Source organism: Cylas formicarius, unplaced genomic scaffold, assembly GCF_029955315.1.
Source record: "Cylas formicarius isolate icCylForm1 unplaced genomic scaffold, icCylForm1.1 PGA_scaffold_5__7_contigs__length_24384050, whole genome shotgun sequence".
Classification (NCBI taxonomy): Eukaryota; Metazoa; Arthropoda; class Insecta; order Coleoptera; family Brentidae; genus Cylas; species Cylas formicarius.
The window spans coordinates 8,161,977-8,189,240 of record NW_026844341.1 but is presented as its reverse complement, the minus strand read 5'-3'; the positions used below and the strand labels follow the sequence as shown (position 1 = coordinate 8,189,240).

The 27,264-nt window shown below is 36.6% G+C and overlaps 6 protein-coding genes across 9 annotated transcripts; 3 read left to right on the top strand and 3 right to left on the bottom strand.

Moving 5' to 3' along the window:
• Positions 1 to 9,228, top strand: LOC132702655 (androgen-dependent TFPI-regulating protein-like). 4 transcript variants are annotated; one of them, XM_060671438.1, is made up of 3 exons: positions 1 to 251; positions 7,669 to 8,030; positions 8,994 to 9,228. In XM_060671438.1, exons 1-3 carry the CDS (start codon positions 90 to 92, stop codon positions 9,172 to 9,174), a joined length of 705 nt encoding a protein of 234 aa, XP_060527421.1. In that variant the 5' UTR covers positions 1 to 89; the 3' UTR covers positions 9,175 to 9,228. The 4 variants fall into 4 exon arrangements, with proteins under 4 accessions (XP_060527421.1, XP_060527419.1, XP_060527418.1 ...); XM_060671436.1 differs by lacking the exon at positions 1 to 251 and adding an exon at positions 623 to 947; XM_060671435.1 differs by lacking the exon at positions 1 to 251 and adding an exon at positions 3,757 to 3,941.
• Positions 9,186 to 11,818, bottom strand: LOC132702652 (pleiotropic regulator 1). Its single transcript, XM_060671431.1, has 7 exons — positions 11,617 to 11,818; positions 11,215 to 11,563; positions 10,984 to 11,169; positions 10,777 to 10,921; positions 10,534 to 10,702; positions 9,543 to 9,721; positions 9,186 to 9,488 (listed from the first exon to the last, which is right to left on the bottom strand). Exons 1-7 carry the CDS (start codon positions 11,730 to 11,732, stop codon positions 9,274 to 9,276), a joined length of 1,359 nt encoding a protein of 452 aa, XP_060527414.1. The 5' UTR covers positions 11,733 to 11,818; the 3' UTR covers positions 9,186 to 9,273.
• Positions 11,819 to 11,978: 160 nt separating this feature from the next.
• On the top strand, positions 11,979 to 16,114 carry LOC132702653 (proliferation-associated protein 2G4). The gene is made up of 6 exons (XM_060671432.1): positions 11,979 to 12,123; positions 12,371 to 12,605; positions 12,783 to 12,937; positions 12,991 to 13,313; positions 13,365 to 13,497; positions 15,537 to 16,114. The coding sequence occupies exons 1-6, from the start codon at positions 12,036 to 12,038 to the stop codon at positions 15,779 to 15,781; spliced, it is 1,179 nt and encodes a 392-aa protein (XP_060527415.1). The 5' UTR covers positions 11,979 to 12,035; the 3' UTR covers positions 15,782 to 16,114.
• Positions 16,115 to 17,074: 960 nt separating this feature from the next.
• LOC132702657 (rhodanese domain-containing protein CG4456-like) lies at positions 17,075 to 18,123 on the top strand. Its single transcript, XM_060671440.1, has 4 exons — positions 17,075 to 17,511; positions 17,566 to 17,685; positions 17,736 to 17,895; positions 17,952 to 18,123. Exons 1-4 carry the CDS (start codon positions 17,502 to 17,504, stop codon positions 18,001 to 18,003), a joined length of 342 nt encoding a protein of 113 aa, XP_060527423.1. The 5' UTR covers positions 17,075 to 17,501; the 3' UTR covers positions 18,004 to 18,123.
• LOC132702656 (NADH dehydrogenase [ubiquinone] 1 beta subcomplex subunit 5, mitochondrial) lies at positions 18,064 to 18,977 on the bottom strand. The gene is made up of 4 exons (XM_060671439.1): positions 18,771 to 18,977; positions 18,496 to 18,707; positions 18,324 to 18,430; positions 18,064 to 18,274 (listed from the first exon to the last, which is right to left on the bottom strand). Exons 1-4 carry the CDS (start codon positions 18,829 to 18,831, stop codon positions 18,136 to 18,138), a joined length of 519 nt encoding a protein of 172 aa, XP_060527422.1. The 5' UTR covers positions 18,832 to 18,977; the 3' UTR covers positions 18,064 to 18,135.
• Positions 18,978 to 23,555: 4,578 nt separating this feature from the next.
• Positions 23,556 to 24,941, bottom strand: LOC132702192 (uncharacterized). The gene has a single exon (XM_060670693.1). The coding sequence runs from the start codon at positions 24,758 to 24,760 to the stop codon at positions 23,828 to 23,830; it is 933 nt and encodes a 310-aa protein (XP_060526676.1). The 5' UTR covers positions 24,761 to 24,941; the 3' UTR covers positions 23,556 to 23,827.
• Positions 24,942 to 27,264: the final 2,323 nt, after the last annotated feature.

Below are 27,264 nucleotides of genomic sequence, written 5' to 3'. Positions count from 1 at the left end.
TAACGCCATATCTCGTTTGGATATTCGGCGAAACCAGCGAACCAGTTTTAAATTTAACAGTACAATCACGGTCGGTTCTTTTCCGCGACATGCGACTGCGTTCGATCTGCGCCGCCCTCTTGGGGCTCTTCTATCCGGCTAGTTGCGTCTACATGGGGCTGCTGTGGTTAGACATCAACGTTTTCGAAGTACAGGAACACGTCGCGTCATACTTTACGCTGACGTTATTCTATTTCACGACTTGGAATTACGTGAGTATATATCTTAAGATCGGAAATCGAAGTTGTTCCCGTTGAATGGATGGTAAAGAACAAAATTGGCGCGTTGAAACTTGCGTCAGAATTTATTTATTTCCCGATAGATGGGACACCAGTCGACGTTTTCTCCGAATGCCGTACCTTTGCAGAGACCTCGTGCAGGATATTGCAAATACTCGGAGTTGGTGTTTTGGTTTATAATTTTTGAAGAAAGCGGAATCCGCGACGGTCATTTTCATATTTTGGGTACGGCAAGCGCAATAAACGCGGGACCTTGTGTCTATTGTTGAACCTTTGCGTCTTTTATAAAAGATACGGCAATAGATGGCGTCACTCTGGAGCTTCGTGAATTGGACCGAAGATTAACTGCCGCATTCGATCGAACTTTATATTACCTATGCATAACGTCAGCGTCGGAGTCCCCAAACAGGAAGGACTAGAGCATTACGAATACGACTTTCACCTTTTAAATTGACCCAGTGCGATGGAACTCGTCTTCAGTTTCACAGCCAACTCGAACGGTCCGCCATGAAAACGTTTACGAATTTTCGTCGGCCCGTGACGTACGGCGCGATCCTAGTTTTCTATGTGATGTCGGCGTTCTTTCAAAAATTCCTCAAATTCGAAAGCAACAACACGGGAAGGACGTTAGCCCAATTCAAACCCTTTTATTTTACCGGAGTGAATTTCGTAAGTCTTTTTTTCACAACCAAATATTGGTTTTAGTTTACTTTTGCAAATTTTCGAAAAACCAGAATTTCCAGAAATATGATTTGACCTAATATTTCATTGAATACCCACAGCCCCTGTTTTGCATAATTTTTCTCTACAAAAGTTAAAAAAGTTTCATTTTTTGTGGGCGAGTACGAACTTTCTTATTTTAAATAGAACACCTGGTAAATTAATTCATTTTTACCTTCTATACAAAATTCTACCTAAGTCTAACCGTTTTTGACATTTTTAATTTTTTATGCGACAAATGACGTTTGCAAGACGTAAAATATGTACTGATATCTTCATTCGATTCATTGTTTTACTTAAATAACTTTTGTTGTCGACAAAGGACTCGAATTAAACGAAATTCAAGAAACAGTCATATTAATTAAAATTAAGGCAATTTTATATAAGGTTGTATATACCTAATATTTTTACATTTTTAAATATTCCCTTTTAAACATTTATCTATCACAAATCATATGCTGTTTCCATATAAGTTCAGTTATTGTAAGGTGACTGTGATGGCGTTTGAACAAAACAAGTGCTAGAACGCTGCCTCTTTGGATTCGTTTTTTGTTGTTTTTTTTTACACATTACTTTATTTTATTTATTTATCATTTATAAATTTGATTTATTCGCTTGCTTGCGTATCATGTTTACCACAGAGGTAAAAATTGTTATGTTAGAAAGTTAGATATCGAAAATTTCCGTTAACGAGGCGCTCAAAAAAAACATCTTCGACCGGATTTACCAACACAGAACATATGGAACCTTGAAGAAGGAAAAAATAGACGTCATCATATTTTCAATGATGAACAGCAACCTAATATTTTTTTGCATTTTGCAGACACCCCTGAAGATTCAACCCTAAATGCGTCTCTAGATCTAGATGTCCAGAAAACAACGCTTCAAACGAGCCTTGAAATAAACAACTGGAAGTAATATAAACTCTGTCCAATGCAGAAAGTAGAGCAAAGGGATTAGAACATTATTTTTATCTTATTATTTTATATCTTATCTTATCTTATTATTTTATATCTTATGAAGACACACTTTTCAGAAAATATATTTGCTAATATTATTTGGGCAGATGGCTCCATATTTACAACGTCAACTAAAATTTTTAATAAAAAAATACCCATTACTGGAGCACCAAGAATACTAAAAAACATATGGAAGTTGCAAGATCAGGTAGAGCTTCTGTCAAAGTATGGTCGGCCATTTGAAGGTTCAGAATAATAGGTGCAGTATTTTTTATCAGAATTTAACTTCCCAACACTACTTAGAGCTTTGAAACATTGAGCTTTGAGCCCTTTGTTGAACATGAAGTGCCTGAAAAGGAACGACGAAATTTAATTTGACAGTAGGATGGAGCTCGGTTTCACACAAATCAATAAATTAGCACCTATTATTGAGAATGTTAGTTATGTCTAGCCTCCAAGGAGCTTCGACTTAACCCCCCTAATTTTTTTTCAATGGGGTACACTTAAAGATTTACTTAACAAACACAACCCGTCCACTATCGAGGAACCTAAACGTCGGATAAGAGAAGGTATCAGATATTTAAATGGTACTCAATCTGTTAGAAATGCCAGTATGTATTTAGAAACCCTTCAAACTACTTGTATTGCTCAATGTGGAAGACATATTGAACAACTGTTACAATAATTATTATCTTTTGTAAGCTGTTATTTTTTTATTGATCGTTCGTTAATATCTTACGTTATCGCATATCCTTAGTCTTATTCCGTATAAATAATATAACCATAGTGGCAGCACTTTAGCACTTGTTTTGTGCAAACGCCGTCATAGCCACCTTACACACTAACTAAACTTATATTTCAACAGCAAATTATTTTTGATAAGTAAAAATATTAGGCATTTATTTATTTATTTATATAAAATTGCCTTAATTTCTAATGCTAAATATTACAAGATAATAAGGTTTCCATTGAAAAAATAAGTTTTGGCAGTTTTTTTAATTTCATTTTTAACCTTATTTTTCGCGTACCCTGTATTAATATTTATCGAAACTACTCAAGTAAAAAAAGTAAATAAATGCTTCTCAATGAAGAAATTGGCAGATATGTTACGTCTTGCAAACGTAATTTAGGTTAGGTATAGGACATTATACACAAAATATATCTAGAAATTTATACAAAATTCAAAAATGTAAAAAAGTAATATGCTAGGTGTTTAAAATTTAAAATAAGAAAGTTGATACTCGCCCACGAGAAATTAAACACCCTATACATACAAAATTAATATAAATTAAAGGCTCATAACTCAATTAATTTTTGTATTTAACTTTTGGCTCCATCCCCTATAGTTTCTGAGATAAGGTAGCGTCCCAAGATAAACGGCCCACCCTATACATTAATTACTCTATTAATTAATTGACACAAAGCACAAAAATTCGTTTTTTTCCCTTTTACTACTACTAATGTTGCATTTTTATGAAATTTCCGCCCACTTTGCTTGATATTTGAATACCTTAAAAAATATTAAGACATACTAATTACTAATAATGAATGATGAAAATCCATTTATCAAAATAAATAAGAACTAAAAGTTCAGATTTTCACGAAATTATATATTATTGTCAATTGTCATGTAATTATATATAATTTCGTAAAAATCTGAACTTTTAGTTCTTATTTATTTTGAAGTTAAGCATTTTTTACCAAAAAAAAAAGATCGCACGCCTTTAGTTTCCCCCGATAAAAAATACTAATTGTAGTGCAACTACTCAAACAATATGGGCAAACGCGATATCGAAGGGAGCAAACCAGTTACAATACCATGTGCAAACGCGTCGTCTTGATATTGTACGTAACAGTTTTGTGGTACTATTGCCACTCCATCGTTGAGAGTCGAAAGTTTTCGCGAGGAGTACGCGCGAAACTTCCAAAAAACCTGCAATTCCCGAGCAAATTCCCGACTTACTTTTTTACACTCTGGATCTTCGTACGTATCAACGTTAATTTTTTTCGGCACTGGTAATTTAAAAAATATATGTTTCGCGTAACAAAAAGGTCGTTCGCTGCTTAAAATAGATATACGTATTATTAAATATGTATGAGAATCATGTTAAAACATAGCTTTTTTCCTTGCCATGTATATTTTCGAAAAAAGCATAATAGTCGGGGCATATTTATTAATAATTTGCTACCCTAAGATTTTAGGATATATCTAAAAAAAGAAAAATTCGTAAAATACACGAAAAGTGACTGGAAGCTGTTGGAAACCAGTATGTATGTACCGTGCGTTCAATTTATTAAAATGTTTAATTGGTTGTAACTTTTTTGTTTTTAGAGATATCAGGTAAACAAAAACAAAACAAAATGTAGGGTTAGTAGCCAAGTTTTTTCCAAGTAAATTATAAAACGAAACTGTCAATTTATATATGTGTTTAATAGAATATCTTATTCCGATTACAATGATGTAACACACTTTATATTTTAGTCCACTCGTTTTTGACAAATCGGCATAAATAGGAAATTTTTATATAATTTCAAGGAGTGCCATGATTGCAACAACTATCATTATTTACAAATTAAGGTGCCACAAAAATACTAAAAATGATAAGACACACTAAAGTAAAAAATTCTTTAACTATTCCAAATACTGTTGTTTGTGACCACCATTTTCCTGAACACGTTTCTCATACACTCTAATTGTATGCTGTCTTGCATTTAGTAACGTTTCCAGATTGTGTATTAACTGATTGATTGCCTCTGAAATCCCTTGCCGAAGTTCCACGACATCCCTACAAGGAGTTCTGTGCACGTGATGAATCCATAATTCCGCCGTTCCCAATCCAACTCCTGGGATATTCCATGTTAAGAAAATTTTTTACTTGCACAACATTGTGAGTTTTTCTTTCGGGTATTTGTCTAGGATTATTTAAAGACCAATATCGCGTATTTTGTCTACTAAAACCCTTTCTTGTAGTGAACGAACTTTCATCAGTCCATAAAATGTTTTTCAAAGAATTATTATTCTCATTGTCTATTTAAAAAATCCATCCTGCTTTGACATTGTTCTGCAATTAGTTCTTGAGTTTTACGAAATTTAAATTTATTTATATATTTATTATATATATTATATATTTATTATATATATTTATTTATATAAATAAATTATTAATTTATATTCTTTCAAAACTGAGTGAATTGATCGCCGAGAAAGAGAACTGGATGTGGTTACCTTTGTGCGCACCTTTTAGCTTTTATTACGTTACCATTTTCTGCAAATTTGCCAGCCTGTTTTGAAGGAGCTCGGCGCTCTGGATAAAATGTAATATACTGACGACGAGCTGCGGTTTCACTTTTATTATTCAGAAAATATACTTGAACCATATCACTCTTTTCACGGATGCTAAATTTTCGAAAAACCATTTTAACAATAATGACTTGGACAATAATTCAACCACCAACGTTGTTTACTAATATGTCAAACATAATTATATTTTTATTTGTTAGTCAGGGCACTCTTTGAAATTACATAAAAATTTCCTATTTTTGCCGATTTGTCGGGTGGACTAAAAAATAAAGTGCGCTGTACAGGGTGTTCAATTTTAAGAAATATAATGTAGGCTTGTATGTCAGAAAATTGATAGTGTTTTGTTTTATACGTCACTTGCAAAAAAACTTGGCTACTAACCCTACATTTTGTTTTTTTTTTGTTTACCTTGATATCTATAAAACCAAAAAAGTTATAGCCAATTAAAATGTTATCAAGATACTGTATTTTCTGACCAATATCTTTTTTTTTTTCAAAAACCTTAGAAAAGTTAGAATTGTTGGGTTACATTACCTATCAATTTTTGTTTTTAATGTTGAGAGAAACTTTGAAACATAAAAACGAGGATTTCTCTCTACAGCCGAAAAATATACTATAGTTTTCGGTCCGATTCCGATTATAACCAGACACCCTGTATACTCACATATACGTTTAGGTATACTTTACGATAAGTACTGTGCACTTTGGGTTCTGTCCTTGACGGGGCCTATTTTATCGAACGCCGAGCGTAGTTTGATAATAAAACGCAATTCCGAGTCGCGAAAATATTAAGTCGAACAATGCGTTTCATAAAATTTAACGACGAACGAAACAGTGCGATTCTAAGCGAATCGCGTATTACCAGCGACAATTATTAGAAACTGTTTGAAAAAGTGCGCGATGACGAACGGCCTGGCCCTCGCGACGTACGCCTCTGTGTTGCTGTTCGAACTGTACAGTTTTCACGAAAACGCGCAGCTGAAGAACCGCCTCGATCCCGACAAAATAAACGACAGGTTCAAAGCCCTCTCGCGATTCGGAATGCACTTTTTCACGATATGGAACTTTGTAAGTAACTCATGACAACGTCACTAACTATTTACACCCCGGTAATAATTCACATAACGTCTCTATTTGTGTCCGTCGATAAATTTTTAATTTTGCGGTCCGGCTTCCCTTTCCGACCGAGCGGCGGTAACTGGTTCTGACATTCGAGCTGTGTTCCAGAGAAGCGAAGGATGAAAATGAACATAAACGAGAAATGGAAAAGTAGAAATTAGAGTGGACAAAAACTGCTAGAACTAATTAACAGCTTCCAGTATTAGTGGTACAAAAAAAATTATGGTAATTAACACACAATGAACAAGATTATTATTACTAATTAAGGTAATTAATAATTAATTATTAATTAAGGAAATAATCTTGTTGCATTGTATGTTGGATAATCCGTTCAAAAGCAGTTGGTCACTTTCTTATATTTATGAACAGACCATATACATTTTTTTACATTCTGCACGCCACTGGCTAAAACTTTTAAAAAGTATGCCGAAATACTCTTACGGTTATCCATATTATTGTTTTATTTTTAATAACAACAAATATGAAGGAAACGTATTTCCAGTGGGTACGCGTGCACCCAGCTGATATCTTGCTGGGTCCACTAGTACCCAGATTCGCATGGGCAGAGTTGAGGAAGGTCATGGATAGAAATTTGATACCTTTATATATCTACCAGACATCGTGGAATAATGATTTAGACTTTCTCCTTAACAAAAATGGTACTTATAGATAAGAAATCGAAACATAGCCCTCGTTTCGATGTACAGGGCCGGCATTTTTGCGAGGTTAACCCTTAGAAAGAAGCCGCAAAAACATATTTTTGGTTTCATTAAACGAAGTATGGGCACAGAAAATGTGATTTTCATAAAAATTTGAAAAATTTAAAAACCTATATTCTAGTTATTTCCGATCTATTGAAAACCATAAAGCATAACCGCAAATATACGATGTACATACCCACAAAAAACGTCCTAATTTGTTATTTCCGTTAGTCGTGCCACATTTCAAGTCGATATATGAAAAACAGAAACAAATCCAGAAAATAAAATGGTCGCCACTGACCGAACGGGGTCATTTATACAGGGCTTCCGCGTCTCGAGAGCTGTTTTAAAGGTGCCGAATTTCGGTATCCCAGCTCAAACCTTTCGGAAGGTATTCGCGTTTTTACGTAGCGTAGGCGAAGAACAGACACTCAGAACGGAGAACAGACAAAAATGAAAAATAAGTTGTTGACATTCTAAATAAGTTATGCATCTTTCCGATTGTCCGATTGATATTATCAATATGTAGCGATCAGTTTGATTTCCAAAATTTAATTAGCGACAGTATTTTCTTTATCTCCGTATTTCAGGGCGTCCAGACGCTTTTCTTGTGCACGGCTGTGTTGGACGAGTTGCTACAGATCCTGACGCCCAAAACCAAGTTGCAAAAGTCCATACAATACGTCAGGCACGTGACATTCTCGACTATCGTGTTTCCGTGCACGTTGCTCGTGGTGACGGTGTTCTGGACCATATGGCACATAGATCGCGAGCTCATCTTCCCAAAAGCCCTGGACGATTTTTACCCAGCCTGGCTCAATCACACCATGCACACGTTCATTTTGGTGCCCCTGGTCATCGAAGTTGCATTTTCCCAAACCGTGGACAAGTACCACGTGCTGGAGAGGTCCCTGCTAGGGTTGCTAGCGTTCGCGGGTACCTACCAGACGATGTGAGTATACGCCATAACCGAGTTTTCAAGCTATCTTGAGAAATCAAAATTACGGATTTCTAACTTGGTAACCGAAGAATGCTGATTTAGTTTCGCCATTCGTTTACAGATGGCGAAACGGTTTAGGTTTTCCAATATCACCTCAGGCGGAAAAAATTATTACTATTTTCAAGTAAAATTTTTTCAATTTTTTTAATTTATTAATTAAATAAGCTATATTTGTAGAAAAATGTCATAGTTATAAGCTGTTAAATGCCCTTGGCTGTACCAAAAAAATAGGGAAATTAGTTATTATAGTGATTAATATGGTTTTGTTACTAGATATTCTTAAATAAATAATATTCAACTTTACATATCGACTGTTCCATCATTACTACTACTTTTTTTTGTCTCATTAGTTATGATGGTTGGACAAAATATTTAACTTATTTGCCTCATTAGTTATGATAGCGAAATAAAATATTTTTATACTGACTGTTGCATCGCTGTATTTTGTCTCAATAGTTATGATAATGAGAATATTGACAAAATTTGCCTCATCAGTTATAATAGTGAGATGATATTGATATTGATGTTGACTATTTTTTTGTCTCATTAGTTATGATAGTGACATAAAATATACATTTATTCTCTGCAAGCTGGAGGCATATGGATATGCTGATGACGCATAGAGGTGATTTGAGCATTCGAAGATATAATTCTACTCTTTTTAAAGAAGGAACACACTTTATGGCAAAAAACGCATATAAAATGTCTGAAACGTCTGAAAGGTATATTTTAATTTAAACCCCCTTTTAAAATGTCTTGCGGATCTTACCTAACAATTATAAATTTAATGCATTTTAATTGCTTATTTTTAGCATAGAATATTATTGTTGTTATTATTAAATTATCCAAAGCACGAAATCGTGATTCTTATTATAGTAAATAAGTTATAACCTGACAATAATCAATTGATTACAGATATTTCTTCATCTATATCAGGCACGGTATATGGTTGTACCCCATTTACGGAGTTCTGAACTGGATGCAGAGGATAGTCTTCGTCTTGATAAAAGTTATAGCTTGCACGCTCTACCACTATGTCGGGGTAGCGTTGCTGACAAGAAACAAGACGCGACCCGAGCCCCAAAAACTTTTATAGGATATTTAAAATAAATAAATATTTATATTACGAATATATACTGTCGAATCGAAATTTGGTGTTTTATTTCATATAAAAATCCTAAATTGTAAACTTATTTTAGAATTTCCTCCGCTTCAGAATGTCCGGTTTCCAATTGATCGGGTGGCTCTCCTCCGTGGCCGTGTCGTCCTCTTTGTAAATTTTAATCGTCTTGTCGGCCTCTGTCGTGATAAGTCTCGAACCTGATTGGTCGAAAATCATCGAGAATATGCCGGCCTCGCTGTCCATGGACCCGGGCTGGACCGGAGCCTGGAGCCTTTGGAAGTTGTATCCTGAAATAAATTGAGATTTTTAAATCCATAACGAGTTTTAATGCGAAACCGTACCCGTCCTCCAGTCCCAAAAGTGTAGCGTCCCGTTATCCCCTCCGGACACCAGAACTCCTTCGGAGTTGACGCCCAGGCAGTTGATGATGGCGTTGTGGCCAGACAGGTTTTGAATGAACTTCCCTTCCGGACACTTCCACTGTTTTATGTTGTCCGGCGACCCGGACGCGAACATATTTCTGAAATATTTTCTCTATGTATACATATAACGTGGTAGGATCTAAAGCGTAGATCTGGACCCAGCCCTGACACCGAACCGACATTTTGTTTGGTAGAATTTGGACAAAAGAGACAAGACCTTAATTAACATGATTAAAACTTAATTAAAAGAAATTTTGCGTTATTTATGGAATTGAAATTTTCAATATTTCAGTCTTTCACATGATTTCAATAAACACAATTAAAACCTAATTTAAAAAATTTTTGCATTAGGTAGTATGAGTCAAAATTTTCAAAATAACAAAGTCTATTAAATGATTTTAATTAACACAATTAAATCCAATTAAAAGAAATTTTACGTTATACATGGAGTTAAAATTTTCGTAACACAATTAAAAAATAATTTAAAAAAGTTATACGTTATTCAATGAGTTAAAATTTTCAACATATCGGTCTTTTTCATGACTTCAATAAAAAGAATTAAAACAATTAAAAGAAACTGGTGCGTTATGTAGGTAGATACAAGGACGAGTTCAAATCTTCAAAATATCAAAAACCTTAACCTCTTAATGAATACTTGTTTCTCATTTTAACCCGTGCCCTGTTTTAATTTCTTTTAATTAAACGTTAAACGCCTGAATTAATGTTACATATTGTAAAAAACGCAAAATACATAAACAACATTTAAGGTTTAATAATTATAGTCATAATAACAATCGTCTTTCATTCTCAAATAACTTTTTTTAGTAGGAAAAGTTGTTCCGGTGTTGCCATTAAACAGTGGATCTTCTGGAGTAATACATTAATAGTAATAATAAGAGTAATAACATACAATGTGGGATGAAACACCAAGTCCCTGACACTTTTCTTGTGGTTGGTGAGGGTGCAGATGGATTTTCCAGCCGCTAGATCCCACAACCTTATCGTGGTATCATGGGATCCTGTGATGATCTGGGGCTCAGACGCTTGGGCTATAACTTTGGCCACGGTGTGAGTATGCCCTAAAATACAACAAATGATAGTAAACTTGAACCTGGAAAATGCAATTCCCTACTGTTTCCATCCTTCCACTTACCAGTTAGAGTGTGGATGTTTGCTTTTGTTCTCATATCCCAGACACGAGCGGTCGAATCCCTTCCTGCAGTCAACAAAACATCAATGGTTGGATGTAGGGCTAATGTATAAACCGCCGACAGATGACCATGGTAATGACGTATAACCTACAATATTTATTCATTTTTATCTTACTTTCATGATACTTGTAAATATAAAGAAAGCTTGCCTTGTTGTACTCGAGATCCCAACATTTTACTTGTCTATCCTCGCCGCAGCTGAACAAATACGGATGTCTCGCGCTGACAGCTAATCCCCTCACAGTGCTGACGTGGCCAGTCAGGGACACTTTAAGTTGTCCTGACGCCAGATCCCAAATTTTTATTATTCGATCCGCCGCGCCTGTCGCGAACCACTAAACATAATCCATTACCAGTAACTTAAAAATGTCGGCACTTACTTCGTTTCCGGGTTCGACGGCCACACATCTAACCCATCCCAGATGGCCCGCGATAACCCTGTACAATTTCCACGGAGGGTGCCATTTCGGTTTGGGCATGGTCGGGGCCTTTTTGATAAGTGTAGCTATTTGATTTTGCTGATTTTGTGGGTTCCGATTCAGTGTATTCTCGGAAAACGGCACGACCGCGTTTTCGAGAGGAGTCGCGTCGCTTTCGACGGTCCCCGGGGGCGGCGGGTTCGGCCCCGCTTCCGACTCCCTGAGGTTTTTCATCGCTTGCATTTTTTTCACGTCATCGAAAACGAGGCCGTAGAAATCCCTGGCCTTGATACTTCTTCGAATTTTGTCTCTGAAACGAATGAGAGTTCCAACAAGACTAATGATACAGATTTAAATACTAACGCTTTTTCGTCCACGGTGGGCAACAATCCTTGATTTGACAAAAACATATCGTGAGATCGTTTTAATGAACGGAAAACTAATGTGTGTACCGAATGCCTTTGGACGTCTTCAGTCATGACGGTTATAATATTTGTAGAATTCTAAGAAAAATCAGTTTAATGCTTGACTTAGGGAAGACAACGGAAGGAGTAAACAGCCGCAATATCATAACCTATAAAAAAAAAATTTATTTCGTAATTTTGCCGAATGATGCTGGTATTTATGGCTATGAAAGTAAAAAAGAAGAAGTCATGGCTCATAAATCTTAGTTGTAATAACGAAAAGAGGAAGAAGTATTCTATGATCGCTTTTTGGTTGTCCACGCTGCGGAGGTAGAGTTGCCGCGAAGTCACGTGACAGTTCAAGTCTTGGAGTGGAAGATGGCGGACGAAAAGGATGTGGTGGAAAAAACCATCTCGGAAGATTTGGTCGTTACCAAATATAAAATGGCCGGAGAAATAGTAAACAGTGAGTTTTTTTAGCGGTTAGCGTTATTGCATCGAACGCGAAAACATTGAAACTCACTTTGTGTGCCTGTAAGCGCTTTTTTAACGTCTAGTCCATATGGAGTATTTGTTTGCCCGCTCCGGAGCCATGCGGTTTGAAAGATGTTTAAAGTTTTTGAAATTTTTTCGATTTTATAGGTACCGATTGATAGGTTTTGCACTCGGAACGATGAACCCTACAACAAATTTAACCAATTTTTACATTTTAGGAGTTCTCAAGCAAGTTATAGATAAGTGCACGCCGGGAGCTTCGGTTAGAGATATATGCGATTACGGAGATCAATTGCTGACGGAGGAAACCGGCAAGGTGTTTAAGAAAGAGAAGGAACTTAAAAAAGGCATCGCGTTCCCGACGTGCGTCTCGATAAACAACTGTATTTGTCATTTTTCACCCGTCCCAAGTGAACCCGATTACACTTTAAAGAGCGGCGACGTAGCTAAAATGTGAGTAACATGTTTGGGCAGCGCAAGGAATCAGCGTTACCCTTAGCATGATGATTTATTACTAATTCCAATTGATCCATATGAATGGTGATTAAAAGAATAATCTGAAAAACTATAGGGAGGAAAAGATTTAAGTTTAATGTGTTATTCGATTAAGAACGTTTTTTTTTTTTTCAGAGACTTGGGGGCCCATATAGATGGCTTCATAGCAGTAGTGGCCCATACTGTTGTGGTTGGGGCTTCGCCTAGCGAAGTGATTAAAGGCCGGAAAGCAGATGTTATCTTGGCAGCTCACTATGCGTCTCAAGCAGCTCTCAGACTGCTTAAGCCAGGTATGACTCGCTTTGATGTTAGCAACATTGCAGTGAGTGAAAATTAACTTCAGAGAATGAAACTTACACAATAACGGACGCAGTGCAAAAAGTGGCAGAGGCTTATAAGTGTAAGCCAGTGGAGGGCATGTTAAGCCACCAGCTGAAGCAGTTTAAGATCGACTGCGAGAAGACCATCATTCAGAACCCGAACGATGCTCAGAAGAAGGAGCACGAGGGGTTTAAACTGGACAAGTACGAGGTGTACGCGATGGACGTCCTCATCAGTACGGGTGAGGGGATTGGCAAGGAGACAGACACCAGGGTGTCAATTTACAAGAAAACTGATGAGACTTACCAGCTGAAACTGAAAGCTTCAAGGATGTTTTACACGGAGGTAAAGTGGTTGACTGTCGTCTCTATCAAATTAATTTGGATTCGGTTTTAGGTTAGGGCCAAGTATGGGAACATGCCCTTCAACCTCAGATATTTCCAGGACGAGACCAAGGCCAAAATGGGGGTGAATGAGTGTGTGAAGAATAAGCTGATTGAGCCTTTCCAAGTTTTATATGAAAAGCCATGTAAGTATATATATCCATTTTATTGATTTGATAACTTCTGGAAGAGTAACTCAAATCTTGTGAATATTTTATAGACATCAATTTTGTAACTTCTTAAGGAATAAGTCAAATTTTGTAATTATTTTCCGTATAGTAACAAAGAAAAATTTTTGTTAACATCTCAGGAAAAAATGGAAAAAAACTTCCTTAGTTTATTATTAAATACTTTTTAATTTGAGTATGACCCTTATGATTTACGAAAATGGAACGCTTTTTGAGGGACTGAAGTTTTATCAGGACAGCTGTGCTGTAGGGAACCTTCCCCATTTAATTTTATCTTCAAATTGAAATTAAAAATAATTAAATGGTAAATCTCCAAAAATAAGTCAAAACCTTACCTAGTTCAAGATTTTTGTACTTCAGCTTTCATAAAAATCAAAAACTTATAAATAATGCATTTATCTACATACCTAACTATTAATTGGATATTTCCTTTTCGTCCATTTTGTAGAGACTTGCAAAAACTTCTGGGATTTTAATGCAATGGCTTATAACTAAATGTGACAATTTTTTGTGAATCATGTGAATGATGGTTGATGAATACCATTTGATTTGACAAAAAAGGTCTTTATTGCATTTTCTGCAACGAGAATTTTTTCCCAAAAAACTTACATTTATTTATAACCCACTGCATTAAAATCGCCGAAAATTTTGCAAGTCTCTAAAAAATGGACGAAAGGGAAATATCCCGTGTTTGTTTTTCATTTTCATGAAAGCTCAAACGCAAAAATTTTCAACTAGGTAGGGTTTTGATATATTTTTAGGGATTTAACATTTAATTATTTTCAATTTCAATTTTGAGATAAAATTAAATGTGGATAAAAAAAACTGGCACAAAAAGATTCTAATAAGAAGTGCTGAAGTTGTCTTTTAGCAAAAAACTTCATGTATTTTCGTCATTTTTGAAGGCAATAACTTAGATATGGAAATGTGTTTAATATATCTTCTAACCTTTATCACTCTTTGTTTTTTGAAAGATTTTGGATGATTTTTTATTATTATTTTTATTATATTGTTATTTTACCAACAGTCTTCTGGGTACTCTCGATCCATTACTAAAATTTAGGTCAAGTTCGGTCAATTTTCTCGCGAACTGCTGACTCGATTTGGAAATGGATTTTTTTAAATTGCAGCCTATATCTTCCAAAATGATGTTATATATAAAGCAATTTTATTTAAGTTTAAGTTTTGCGCATTTATAAAGAAAAAGTCAACTCTTTATGACTTATTGATATTGATGACTCATACTTTGAACCAATCATTTAATTTATGCTTGATCGGTGTTCATCTATATTTCCCTGATAAGTTTACTATAATATCATGGGGATTGATGGTTGCTAAGATGTAAATGGGTATAGGTCCGAATTGCTTGGAGGCTAGACGAAGGCGTCAACATTCATCCCATTTAAATAATTTTGCAGTTTTTGCCCAGATTCTTGAGAGAATGAACTCTTTCGTAGTATCCATCGCACAGTTTATGGGCAAAAGAAATCTGTTATTTTATTTCTTAGAAGCTGAGGGTCTTACCATTTGCTTACATTAAGCACAATGCAAAACTATGTGGGCTAATGTATTTATGAACCGACCCTTAGACTATCTTGGATACTCACTGAGCTTATTCGTAAGTTAAAAAAAAATAGCAAGTTTCCTGCTCTATGAATGTCTATCCTTTCTTGATCGTTGTTTTTATGTATCAGCCTGAAATCCTCAGTAATAAGAAATTCAATGCAAAACTTTCTGCCTGTACATCTTTTAATCATCGGAATGCAGTAAAATCTTGTAATTTGGAACACAATCCTCGACATCGTTAACGTAACAATCAAAGATGCAAAGATGGCCACCCTGTGACACTCCCGAAAGTAATGATGAGTTTTTCTCCAATTGATCCAACTGACACATCCTGACTGCGACGCAAAACATCTGACGTTTCTAAATGAACATTGCCTCAATAAATATCACACAATTATTGCCTACCTAAAAGGGTGAAATTTTTAATACAGCCGAAATAGTCGCGCAATACAAATTCACGGTACTGCTGATGCCGAACGGGCCGCACCGGATAACAGGGCTGCAGTTCGACCCGACCCTGTACGAGTCTGAGTGCTCGATCACGGATACGGACCTGAAATCATTACTGAGCAGTTCGGCCAATCCGCGGGCCGCGAAAAAGAAGAAGAAGAAATCCGAGAGCGGCGGCGCGGCGGCGGCGGACTCGCAGCCCATGGAGGTGGAGGCGGCCGCTTGATTTGTTTCCCACCCCGTTCGCGAGCTTTTTTTTTCTAACCCCTCCCACCTTCCCTAAACACTGCAATTACTTTTTATTAACCCGCGGAAGCGAAAACCGTTCGGAAACATGGCAATATGACGTTTAGGTGTAATTTTTCTTAACCGGGTCGTCGTAGCCCGGTCTCGATCACTCTCTAATCGCATCAATCGCATATATTTTATATACAAAGTGTCGAGGTAAAATATGTCAGTGAAACGCCATGTGATTCTTCTAAATCCAATTTTATTGTAAAGTGACAAATAAAGTGTTTGGTATTTTCATCGTTATCCTTTTGCCCGGAACTTACGGCCCCACGCCTACGTTTAGGTGTCACCCGACCATAGGTGACGTGCAATGACTTGTTTTTTTTTTTTTTTTTCAAAACCCCTAAATTACTTTGCTAACCTTCGAAAGTCCATAAAACAAATTTGCCAAATATTTGTTGATTTATGGACAATTAACATCGGAGGACGGTCAAATAATTAGTAGCGCTAACCAAACTCTCGATGGCGCAATTTGTAGGAAAAAAAATTATATTGGCATTTAACGACCCGAACCGTTCGATTTAACCGCAGCGACAAAAACCGGTGTTGCGTTTTGCCTTCGTTAATTTTCGGTAGTAATAAGACTTTCAGTTTCCGCCATTTTGTCTTTAATATTAATGCGACGCGTCGATTTTAATAAACAAAACGAAACGTGAACATGGTGGAAAGTCTTAACGTATCAACTGTCATCAATTAATCGAACGGATGACTTGCGCTTCCTAGCTTGGGCGAGTGCCCTCGGCCAAGTCGCCCATTCAACATCGAGAAGGAAAACGTGTTTCTTTCCGTCAAGTCCGTGTAAGTTCGAATGAGTTACGTTTTTACATACATACGAAACACTTATGAACTGACAAAAAATTAAATCCGTTAAGAACGAAATAACTTTTTTGTAAATAATTCAAACAATTCCGTTGATCCCGCCAGTGTATACACCACGAGCAAAAAGCGTTGAATTTTTGACTGAAGCCGTTGTTGCCAAGTTGTAGTCTCTATCTTCCATGTAAGTAATTTTAAATAAACAATGGCACTTTCTTCTGGCCCAACTCGACAGCAGAATAGCAGAAACCAAACAAATATTTAATTATTTACCACTCGACGAGGAAGGTGGATTATTCAAACCAACCAATAACTAACATGGCCGCCGACAGTTCGTCGATTCGACAGGTTTGTTTTTATGTAGTGTGGAGATCCCTTTTTAGGAAGAAAATGATGCAATAGGCAGGTAAGTGGACGCCATCAACTGTTAAGCAAAAAAATATATTTCAACTTTTATTTATTGTTAAAATATCGCCATATTTCGGATTGACATAGGGGCTAACCTACATGGTGTCTTTAAATTAATAACATTAGTTAATTGAACTTAAGGGTTTAAATAAATGCCCAGGCAAATACAACGAAAGCGAGATTAGGTCCGCTGTTAGAGGCGAATGCGAAGCTGTGTACAGATTAGCTTGGGTGGAAGCTTTAAAACAGGTTAACTGGACGTTTTAAGTAATAAATAAGAACAGCGTTCGCGGAATTTGTGAATGGTTCACTTGCTGTTTCTATGATTATCCTTCACTGAGAATTTCAATTATTCATAAAATCGATATTATTCATTTTTATTGCACATTGATTCGGTAAATGTAGCCGAGGTGTTGATTTTGTGCTTGGAAATGGTTAACGGTAAGTCGAAATTTCGGCGAAAGTCCCACTAATAAAATTTAATTTCCATCTTAGTCGTAACTTATGAAGAGGTTAAGGAACTGGCTAGCAAGAAAACTGAGCTAATTATTGATGTGCGCGAGCCAAAGGAGCTTGAAGACACCGGAAAAATACCCGGAAGCATAAATATTCCATGTAAATTTTAAAATTTTCAAGGAATTAGTTTATGTAAAATGTCTTTGTAGTGGCCGACCTGGAACGGGAACTGCTATCGCATTCCGATGAGTTTTTGAAAAAGTTCGGGATAGAGAAGCCTGATAAAAGTGCTCCTATTACTGTGCACTGTAAAATGGGAGGAAGAAGCCTAAAGGCCTGCAAACTGTTGGAACAGATGGGATATACCAAGTGAATTAATCATATTACATGGATTGTGTACTAGTTTAAAAGTACTATTGTTGTAGCTTGAAAAATTATTCTGGTGGCTGGTCCGATTGGAAAAAACACCTTGATTGAATTGGAAAAGTACTAAAAGCGCTTGTACAATATATGAAATAACTAGGTTTAGGTGCATAAATCAAACTCACATTTTTTTTGTCTCTTATCAATGCCTAATAAACTACATATTATTTACAACCTTGTTAAATTTTATTCAGTGCGAATATGTTTTATCGTGTCGGCGCTCTCTTTAATAACCCTTTGATATTTGGCGGTGACTGGTTTGTAGTAATATGCCTGATAGTCGTCCCGTTCGGCTATTTTTGCTTCAATTTCTTTCTCCAAGAACCTGCAAGGATTCCTTTGTTAAGTTAATTGGAGACTAGGTTAACTTTTACCTGAGTCTTTTCTTTTCCTCTTCTACGAAAATGTAGTGACAATACTTCTCATAGTCTTGCTGAGGGTTATTCATTATGTACCTAGCGATAAACCGGGTGATGGGATTCTAAAAGATGGGAAAAAAATAAAAATATATATATATAACTAGTTGCCTCGATCGAGTCGTCATACTCTATAATACTCCCAATATTTGGGTTCATAATCCTTCGGTATTTCAGACAAAGTAGCCGGTCCGACGAATATGTTGCCATACATGACTGCCAACGTACAGGGAATAGCGCCCAACATGAAATAGAAATGGAAGAGATCCTTCGTTTTCTTCCACTGCCACTTCGAAGGTGCCAAGGGAAATACCCTGTGCTCGGACATGTGTCTGAGCAGTGCTTAAAATAATTTGGTTGAAACGGTTTTACCCAATTATGTAATAACTTAACAAAAAAAAGTACCTTCGGTTTGTTTAACATCTCGCAACCTTAAAAAAGGTTTTAATTTACTTAACAGACTCATTTCAAATTACAAAAATGCTGTTTTATAAGAAAACAGCCAATTTTCGAAATCGAAGAAATAAATAGAGCACAAGGGAGCAATGAATAATAGAGAAATTTTAGACAGCACCACAGAATAGTTCGTTTACCGACAGAACAGATTTGATGAGATCACATTCCCATCAACCGAAATTTTTCCAAATAGCTATTTCAAAGCAAAAAATTGGCCGATTTTAAAAATTATAAAGCTTCCGGATTTTCAGTGCACTTTGGTCATACGCAGCGTTCTTTAATCCGTAACCACATGTAAAAAAGCAGCACAGTACAGTTTTCGAGACAGTTTCCCTTCCAACGAGTCAACGGTTAAAGTTCGGCTGCCGAACGCGCGATGGCGCCACGCGCATGGTTCGTCCCTTTCCTTCATTTCGAACACGTGGATCCAGGGTCACGCAGCTGCACGGATCGGTTTTCCTAGAAAACCATTTTCTCCGCTGGTGAACTACTATTTTTTTTTCTGAATTACAACGACGCATTCCGGAAACGTGTAGGTACCTACGCGGGCATGTTATATGGGTGTTTGTCGGCGCGATTTACTTTCAAACCTTCTCCAACAATTTGAGAAACGTTTGTATTAAATTTGTGAGTCGGCGTAGTTAGATAACACGTGATATTGGCATTGTAAAAATATTCCACACACAATAAGCATTAAGTAATAAATTAAATAAAAAACCAAATACAAATTGGACAATATCTCTGAGAAGCAAGCAGTTGGAGTTTGTCGTAAGACTGAACTTTGCCATTTGTCATTTCGCAATAAAGACAGTATTATTAGGTAATCGATATATCGAACAGGACCTTATAAGGGCTGTGCTAGAAGCAGAAAAGATTTTTGAAAAAGTTTAAGTAGAATGCCCTATTTATTTTTGTTGACTCTAGTTTTATTTTTGTTGACTCTAGTTTTGGCCGTTAAAGTTTGAGGCGGAAACTTGGAAAAGTCAAGTCAAAATCCCTATAAAGCAATCCGTTGCGAGTGTGTTTTTGATAACTCACCCTGTCGCGGTATCATTAAATCGTTATCTGCTTTCCAATTACATAGACGTCGAGAGGAAATCTGTCGACATCGGGACCACCTTTGTTGTTAAAAATTAAAGGCCAAACGAATGTTTACGCTCGGCTTTGTCTGGATATTCACAATTGCAACGAAATGATGCCCGTTATCTTATCGCGTGTGTGTCGGCCTTTGTTCGGCCAGCGAATAAGTTGGGAAATTAGTCACCGATGGAAATAAAACGATCCAACGCGCTTTCCAAATACGGCTCGAATAAGAAAAAAATCTGATCCGGTATTTTTTTTATCCGAAATTAATGGTTAGTGAGTGGATTTCGGAAGAAACCCCAATCCCAACGAAGAGACATTAAATAAATATTATATATATATATATATATATATATATATATATATATATATATATATATATATATATATATATATGTATATATAATTTTGAAGAAATATGGCGTGTTTCAAAATATGTTTTTAATACTATTTATAAAACTTCTGGATTCCTCCTATTGGTTGTTTTTGAGTCGAACTTGCTGACGTTTCGCCAATCGTCCTGTTGGCTTCTTCAGAGCTTCATTTAAGCCTGTGGCAATTTCTTGAAAAATTGTGTTTTTAATAATATAAAATTTGATGATGTCAAATATTACAAATTGTGTTACAGTTCCATTAGACAGATGTTTTCGTAAATAAAATGTGCAAACCAAAAACAGGGTGTTTAACTTTTGAAAAACTCCATTACAAGTGTATGGGTGTAACATCGAATATCCGAATTCCCCCCACAATATTCTTCCATATCTCATTAAAGACCCGAAATCGGCAAAATATGGCACCATAATACGCTTTCAAATTTATTAGTTGACTCGCTATTATTGCAGTTTGTTTTCTTTTTCTCTTCATTTCCTAAAATGCCAAAATCCGTGTTTGTTTAAAATAATAAAATTCTTTTAACAAAATACAGAGTGTTCAATTTTAAAACCACCACCTTAGCTCGTATTTCAAAAATTGTATTAAAAAAACACGAGATTTAATAATAATAATAATAATAAAGGTCTTTATGTCCAATAATCAACAATAAAAACAAATCAATTTAGTGGTTTATTAGTTTATGATGAAGTTATTATATTTAATTTAAAGTTTATTTTTTGATATAAGTAAGGAGGAGGTTTATTCACTGAGATCTTAGAAAATAAGCGAACAAAGTGGATATATTTCCGATTTTGCATGTTTAGCCACTATTTGGAGAAGGTGACTGATTTCTTTAACCGAATATCAGCCTCAAACAGCAGTTTTGTAATTTTTGAATACGAAAAATATCAATGAGACTTAAACATGGATGAAAGGCATCACTGAAATTTAGTTGTGATAACACTAATGACTCACACAACAATACTTTTGTTTTTATATTTTTCTATAATCCTTGTTTTGGTATTAATTTTTGATGTCAAATATCGAGAAGGGCTATTATGGATTTCTTTAAGAATAAACTATCAACGAATTCTTATTCAGGACCACACATATTATGGTACATAACAGACTAATTTCCATGAAGTTTGCTTAAGCATTACTCTTGTAGAATGTTTGTTTAAGAACCAATTGTGATCATTATTTTTTTGCTGGATAGATCTTACTAAAGGGAAACGCAATAGTTTTTTCATATGGCATCGACTAAAGTCATGGCTAACTGACACAGTTTTTTGTAGCGAAAAATCGAGAAGTACTTTTAGAGATTTTTTTGAAATTGAAAATGACAACAGATTCGTATTCGTGATTACCTAAAAGTAACTGGATCGGTTAATGTTTTAAAAAAATAAATATTGTAAACCTTGTCAATAACAATTGTTTTGTATGTGATTCTAAGATCTTACAAATTTTAATTATACAAATTTCAAAAGTATTGATAAGTACTTTTTAAGGGACATTTATTTTTTACTGTCATCAACATTAATAAACAAAGCATTAATATATCTTAGTATTCAAAAGATGTAAACAAAATTGAAATAGAAATTACCAAGTGAATTTGACTGTCGAAACAGCATGCCGACGTCAATCAATTTTGATATTTCTGTTATTTTCATTATTAGTCGAGAATTAAAAAAATATAGCGTTGTAAAGTCTGTTTAGTTTATATCTAATCCTTTCTAATCATATTTAATTTTAAGAAAATCGTTAGTGCCATTCAGTGAAATCTATCCAACAAAAAAATCAAATATTCTACCGGAATAATGCTTAAGCGAGGTCCCGCGATATATCGAGCAACCTGTATTCGAACTTCATGGAAATTAGTTAAGTTTTATGTAGTCCCGAATAAGAATTCGTTGATAGTTTATTCTTAAAGAAATCCCTAATAACCCTTTCCGATATTTGGCATCAAAAATTAATCCCAATTAGTGATATTTGAGAGATCTATCCAACAAATTTTTTTAATCAAAATTAAACCGTGATGAGAGATTTTATAGCGATGTACAGCCTTAAGCGGGGCGTAACGATATTCCAAACACCCCGTATTGAAACGTTATACAAATTGGTATAGTGGGGTTCTAAGCACTCCTGAATAAGAATTCGTTGCTAATTAATTTTTTTTTAAATCTCTCTTCTCTCTCTCTCTTGTTAAATAGTCAGTTGACCATGACTTTAAGTTGAAGCAATAGGCAAGACAAGATTTTAGTGCATTTTCAGAGACCTATCCAACAAAAAAAAATCAAAATCGAATCATGAACAAAGATTTTACAAGGGTGTCCAGTACTGTATATAGAGAAAAGGATCCGGACTAATATCTAATATGCCCGTGGAAGGCCTTGATTGAGAAATAAGAAAAAAGATAATTTGGAGTTGTATGTCACTGCTTGAACCCTATTACCGAGATAACTATAAAGTAGATTTACTGCGTTTAGTAAAGAATGATTGAGCGAATCAAAAGCTTTTGAATAATCCAGGGGAGTCAGAACAGAATATCATCGGTAATTTTCAAAAGTCGTGCAATCGCGTCCAGCTTTAAAACCTGATTGATTTACTTTGATTAAACAACACAAATACATTCACTGACATGACCGACAGAATTGACAAACGTCAAAATTCAAAGCGTGGGAAATATCTCCGAAAACATCCGATTGCTCCCAAACCCGTGCGGTAAAATCCCGGAAAAGTCCGAAGTGGCTCGGATCCGTGGGAAACGAAACTGACGTGGTAAAGTGACACTTTCCGCACGCTAGATCCGTGTATAATTAGGTATTTTACAGAAGAGCGTCACGAGTCACGTGTTTATTCGACACTAGCGGAGCGAGTGACTTAAAAAGTTTCCCAAACGTGTTGCATACTTTACTTTTTCTACGATCGTTAGTTTTTGGTCACATTTTTGCAAAACAACACTGACATATTCACATATTCACTGACATGACAGTCAGAATTGACAAATGTCAAAATTCAAAGAGTGCAGTAAAATTTCCGCTACCAAACCCTTGCGGTAATATCCCGGAAACGTCCGAAATGGCTCATAGCTAGCCGCACGCTAGTTCCGTGTATAATTAGGTATTTTACAGACGAGAGTGGAAAGATACTTTTGAAGCAATGGCCAAATTTGCTGTTTTTTATCGTATCTGGACAACAAAGTCTGCGGGAAAAGTTGCCTCTATTTCAGGGGATCCGAAATAAAAGCGGACTCGGTTTGAAAATACCTTTTTAATAATATAAAACTTTCTGATATAAAATATTACATTCCGCTCTGACGGCTGATAATTTGTACATCTTTGTTATGTAAAAAGTCGCTTAAAAAATACACCGGGCCGCCTCTCTACGCACCGACCGATAAAAAAAGTTTACCACCTAGGAATCACATTGTAATTGCAGCAAAACGTTTAAAAAACTAGCGTAAATATCTGTCCCCAGGACGGGGCGACATTTTGGCACGGAATATCCTTACGTCTACAAGGCACACAAACTTTGTAATCGGGCGGCGGGGTCTACCTGACCGCGTGCGAGTGCTGCAGCACCTCGTTCCGCGACTTCAGCTCGTCCGCCTGCTTCAGCCACTTCTGCACCTGCCTCCGGTGCACGTTGTATTTGGCGGCGACCGCCCTCTGATTGCCCCGGCACGCGGCGTCCCGATAGTAGCAGTCGATCGCGCTCAGCTTGAAGTCGAGGCTGTACGACTGGCGCTGCTTCAGCGGCGTCTCCTCGTACGCGCAGCACTCGGGGTAATACGGCTGATGGTGGCGATAATAATAGCTCTTGGGCTGCAGCTCGTGCAACGTATACGCGTCGTAGTTGTTGTTGTCGTTCACGTAATACACCTGCTGACACAAGTACACGGGCTGGGGCGACCTGGGAGGCGGAGGCGGCGGCGCCGCCTCCTCCTCCACGTCCAGGTACGGCTTGAACAGCTTCACGGGAGGCCTGAGCGGCTTCGTGGACAAGTCCCACACGTCCGGCTGGTACGCGAGCGGAGGCGGCGGCGGCGGCGGCTGCGGCGACGGCAGGGCCACCCCCAGCGACGTCGCGGCCGTCGGCGTATCCGACTCGCGCCTCTTGAACGACAGATCCAAAGGTGCGACGTTGCGCTGCCAGCCGCTAGATGGCTCCGCGTGCGCCGGAACTCGCGATTCGTCGTCGTCAGGCTGTCTGTCGACGTTCAAGGACGCGGCCGCGCTCTTGCTTTGTTGCTTGACGCCGCTCCTCAACGCGTTCTCCACCTGGAGCCACTTTTGTATCTGGCGACGGTGGATGCCGTATTTGCGGGCGGTGGCCCGCTGGTTGCCCTTGCAGTCCGCGTCCCCGCGATACGAGTCGAGCACCTGGAGCTTGAACTGCGGCGAGAATATGCGCCTGGAGCCGACGCCCGTCTTGCCTTCGGCGCGACACCGCGTCACCCCGCGTTTCGGCAGTCCGTGGGCCATCGCACGAAACGAAAACTAATCGAAATTAAGAGGAAAACACGCGAACGCACGACCGACCCGATTCTACATGGCGACCATTTTCGATCGCGACGTTCGGAGAATTGGTCCCCCCACTCCACGCGCTAGTAGCGAGACCGCGCGTCCGTCCTCTTTTAACGCCGCCAGACCGACTGGCACCTTATTAGACACGTCGGTCGTTGCTAGAAAGAGAGGCGCCCCGGGTGGCGCGACATCCGTTTCTGAAACGGGTTTGCGGGCGAGCGCGCTGTTGCCGCGTCGCGCCGCGACGGGATCGCAAGTGACGGACGATCCGCGCGTTCGTCCCGATATTTCGATCTCTGCTAAAACTCGCCACACCGACTAAATTGCAAAAAATTTGGCACGTAAAATTGCCGGCTAATTTTTTACCCGAATTTGTGCGTGACTTGATGAGAAACGGGACGATCGGTCGTTCGGCGCAAGTCTAGTTAGTTGCAAAAATATAATGACGACTATTATAAAACAAGTCAATAAACTTCTTCTTACGTTAGGACTGAGCCCTGTGTTTTCATCGAGGGTTTTCCAGTATTTGCGATGCTTTCATACCATCTTGGAGGTGGTCGTCCAGGAGATCGGGTTGGGTCTGGTTCATTTTTCTTTGCAATTTTTGCTGCTAATCGTTCTTTCATCCTAAATATTTGTCCTGTTACTGATTTCAGGGTTCGCGTTTCCGTTGTGTATGTATCCTAAATTAGCCCCAAATGCAAATTATTTATTTTCATTCCGCACTTCAAACAAACATCCCCATTTCTCTCGTTTCTAGTTTATTGGAATTATGTAATTTACGTATATACCGACGAGCAACTATATGCGCAGTAAAAACAACAAACAAAACCTGAAATGAAATCCCATCAATCACGCCCGTTTCTCCCATGAAAAAGTTGATAGTTAAAAATATACGCACCTTTTATCTGTCTACCGAGATTTACATACAAAAAAAACAATAGAAGATGTGGTCATTTCGATCACCCTTAGTATTTTAATAACTCTACATCGTAATAAGATGACGAAAAGGGAATGCCCATTTTCGCGGGGTATCTCAATTTAACTCAGTTTTCGAGATACCAAGAGAAATGGAAAATTTGGATATTGCGTTGGCTCTTTGTATTTTAAATACCTCGTATCGAAATGCGACGATGAAAACGGAATCATACACAGAATCCAGTACCGTACTCGGATTATTTTTAAAAGAGATAATCTTTAAGATGCGAGCTAAACCTATATATTTTTGTAATGAAACATATATATATATATATATATATATATATATATATATATATATATATATATATATATATATATATATATATATATATATATATATATATATATATATATATATATATATATATTAGTTCATTCAATATATTATTATTATTATTATTATTATATTCAGACAAAATGCAAACGACAAAATAAAAAAAAGTAAACATTTTTCCATGATGACTGTTTAAATTGTAAAAAAAAATAATTGGAACATATGAAAATGTTGCGTATTTCTTTGAATATAAAATGGTATACTTTTAATAATATATGGAGACATAGATTTTAAAAACTTTCCCAACCGACCTTGTCTCCTAGATGCAAAGGAAAAAAAATTTTTTTTTCTTAAACGCCCTATAACGTAATAATATGATCTAACTAACTATCTACTATCTAACTCTGCTTTTGAGATAGAGGGAGAAATAGAAAACAAAAATAAAAAATTCGTTCGATCCAAAGGTCACAAGTTTTAAAAAATATTTATTATTATTATTTATTGAAGAAATCGGCATCAGACATTACATAAGCCTAAAGAAAACAAAATAATCAACTAATATTGATCTATCGGAATGTGATTTCAAATAGATGCATACAAATTATAGTTTTATTTTTACTCATTTCTTATAAACGCTAAAAAATTTATTTTATTTTTGAAAACTTTACCAGGGCATATGTTTATATGAAGTTTTCTATTCAAAATAGACCCAAAAATCGTCCCTTTAATTATTTAAACACCCTGTATACATTGCCCATACGTAGCTGACGAATAAACCTGACTAGTCGGCCAATGAACGGGAAAACCACAAATGCTATAATGTGCATTGACGAACACCCGAAAGCGGCCGAAAGAAACATTTATCCAAATAAAGAAAGAGGTTAAAATACAAGTGTAAACACGGCTCAGATAGCAAATTAATTTATAAAATGTTGTAAAATTATTTTACTTCGGTTTATTATCTATATAGGTGGTTTCCACTATACAGTGTACTGTATACTACAACTACAAACAAAATAAAATTAACAGTTTATGAAATGAAGTAGAGGTTATTGGACATGATATAAAGAACAACAATTCACGCTATTGTTTAAGCTAAAAACAACCTGGAACTTCTATTAAACATACTACAATGAAGGTGTTGGTAGGTATTTCATTGGCACCTAAGGGATTCTTATGTTACAATTTCACCTTTTAAAATAGGTAT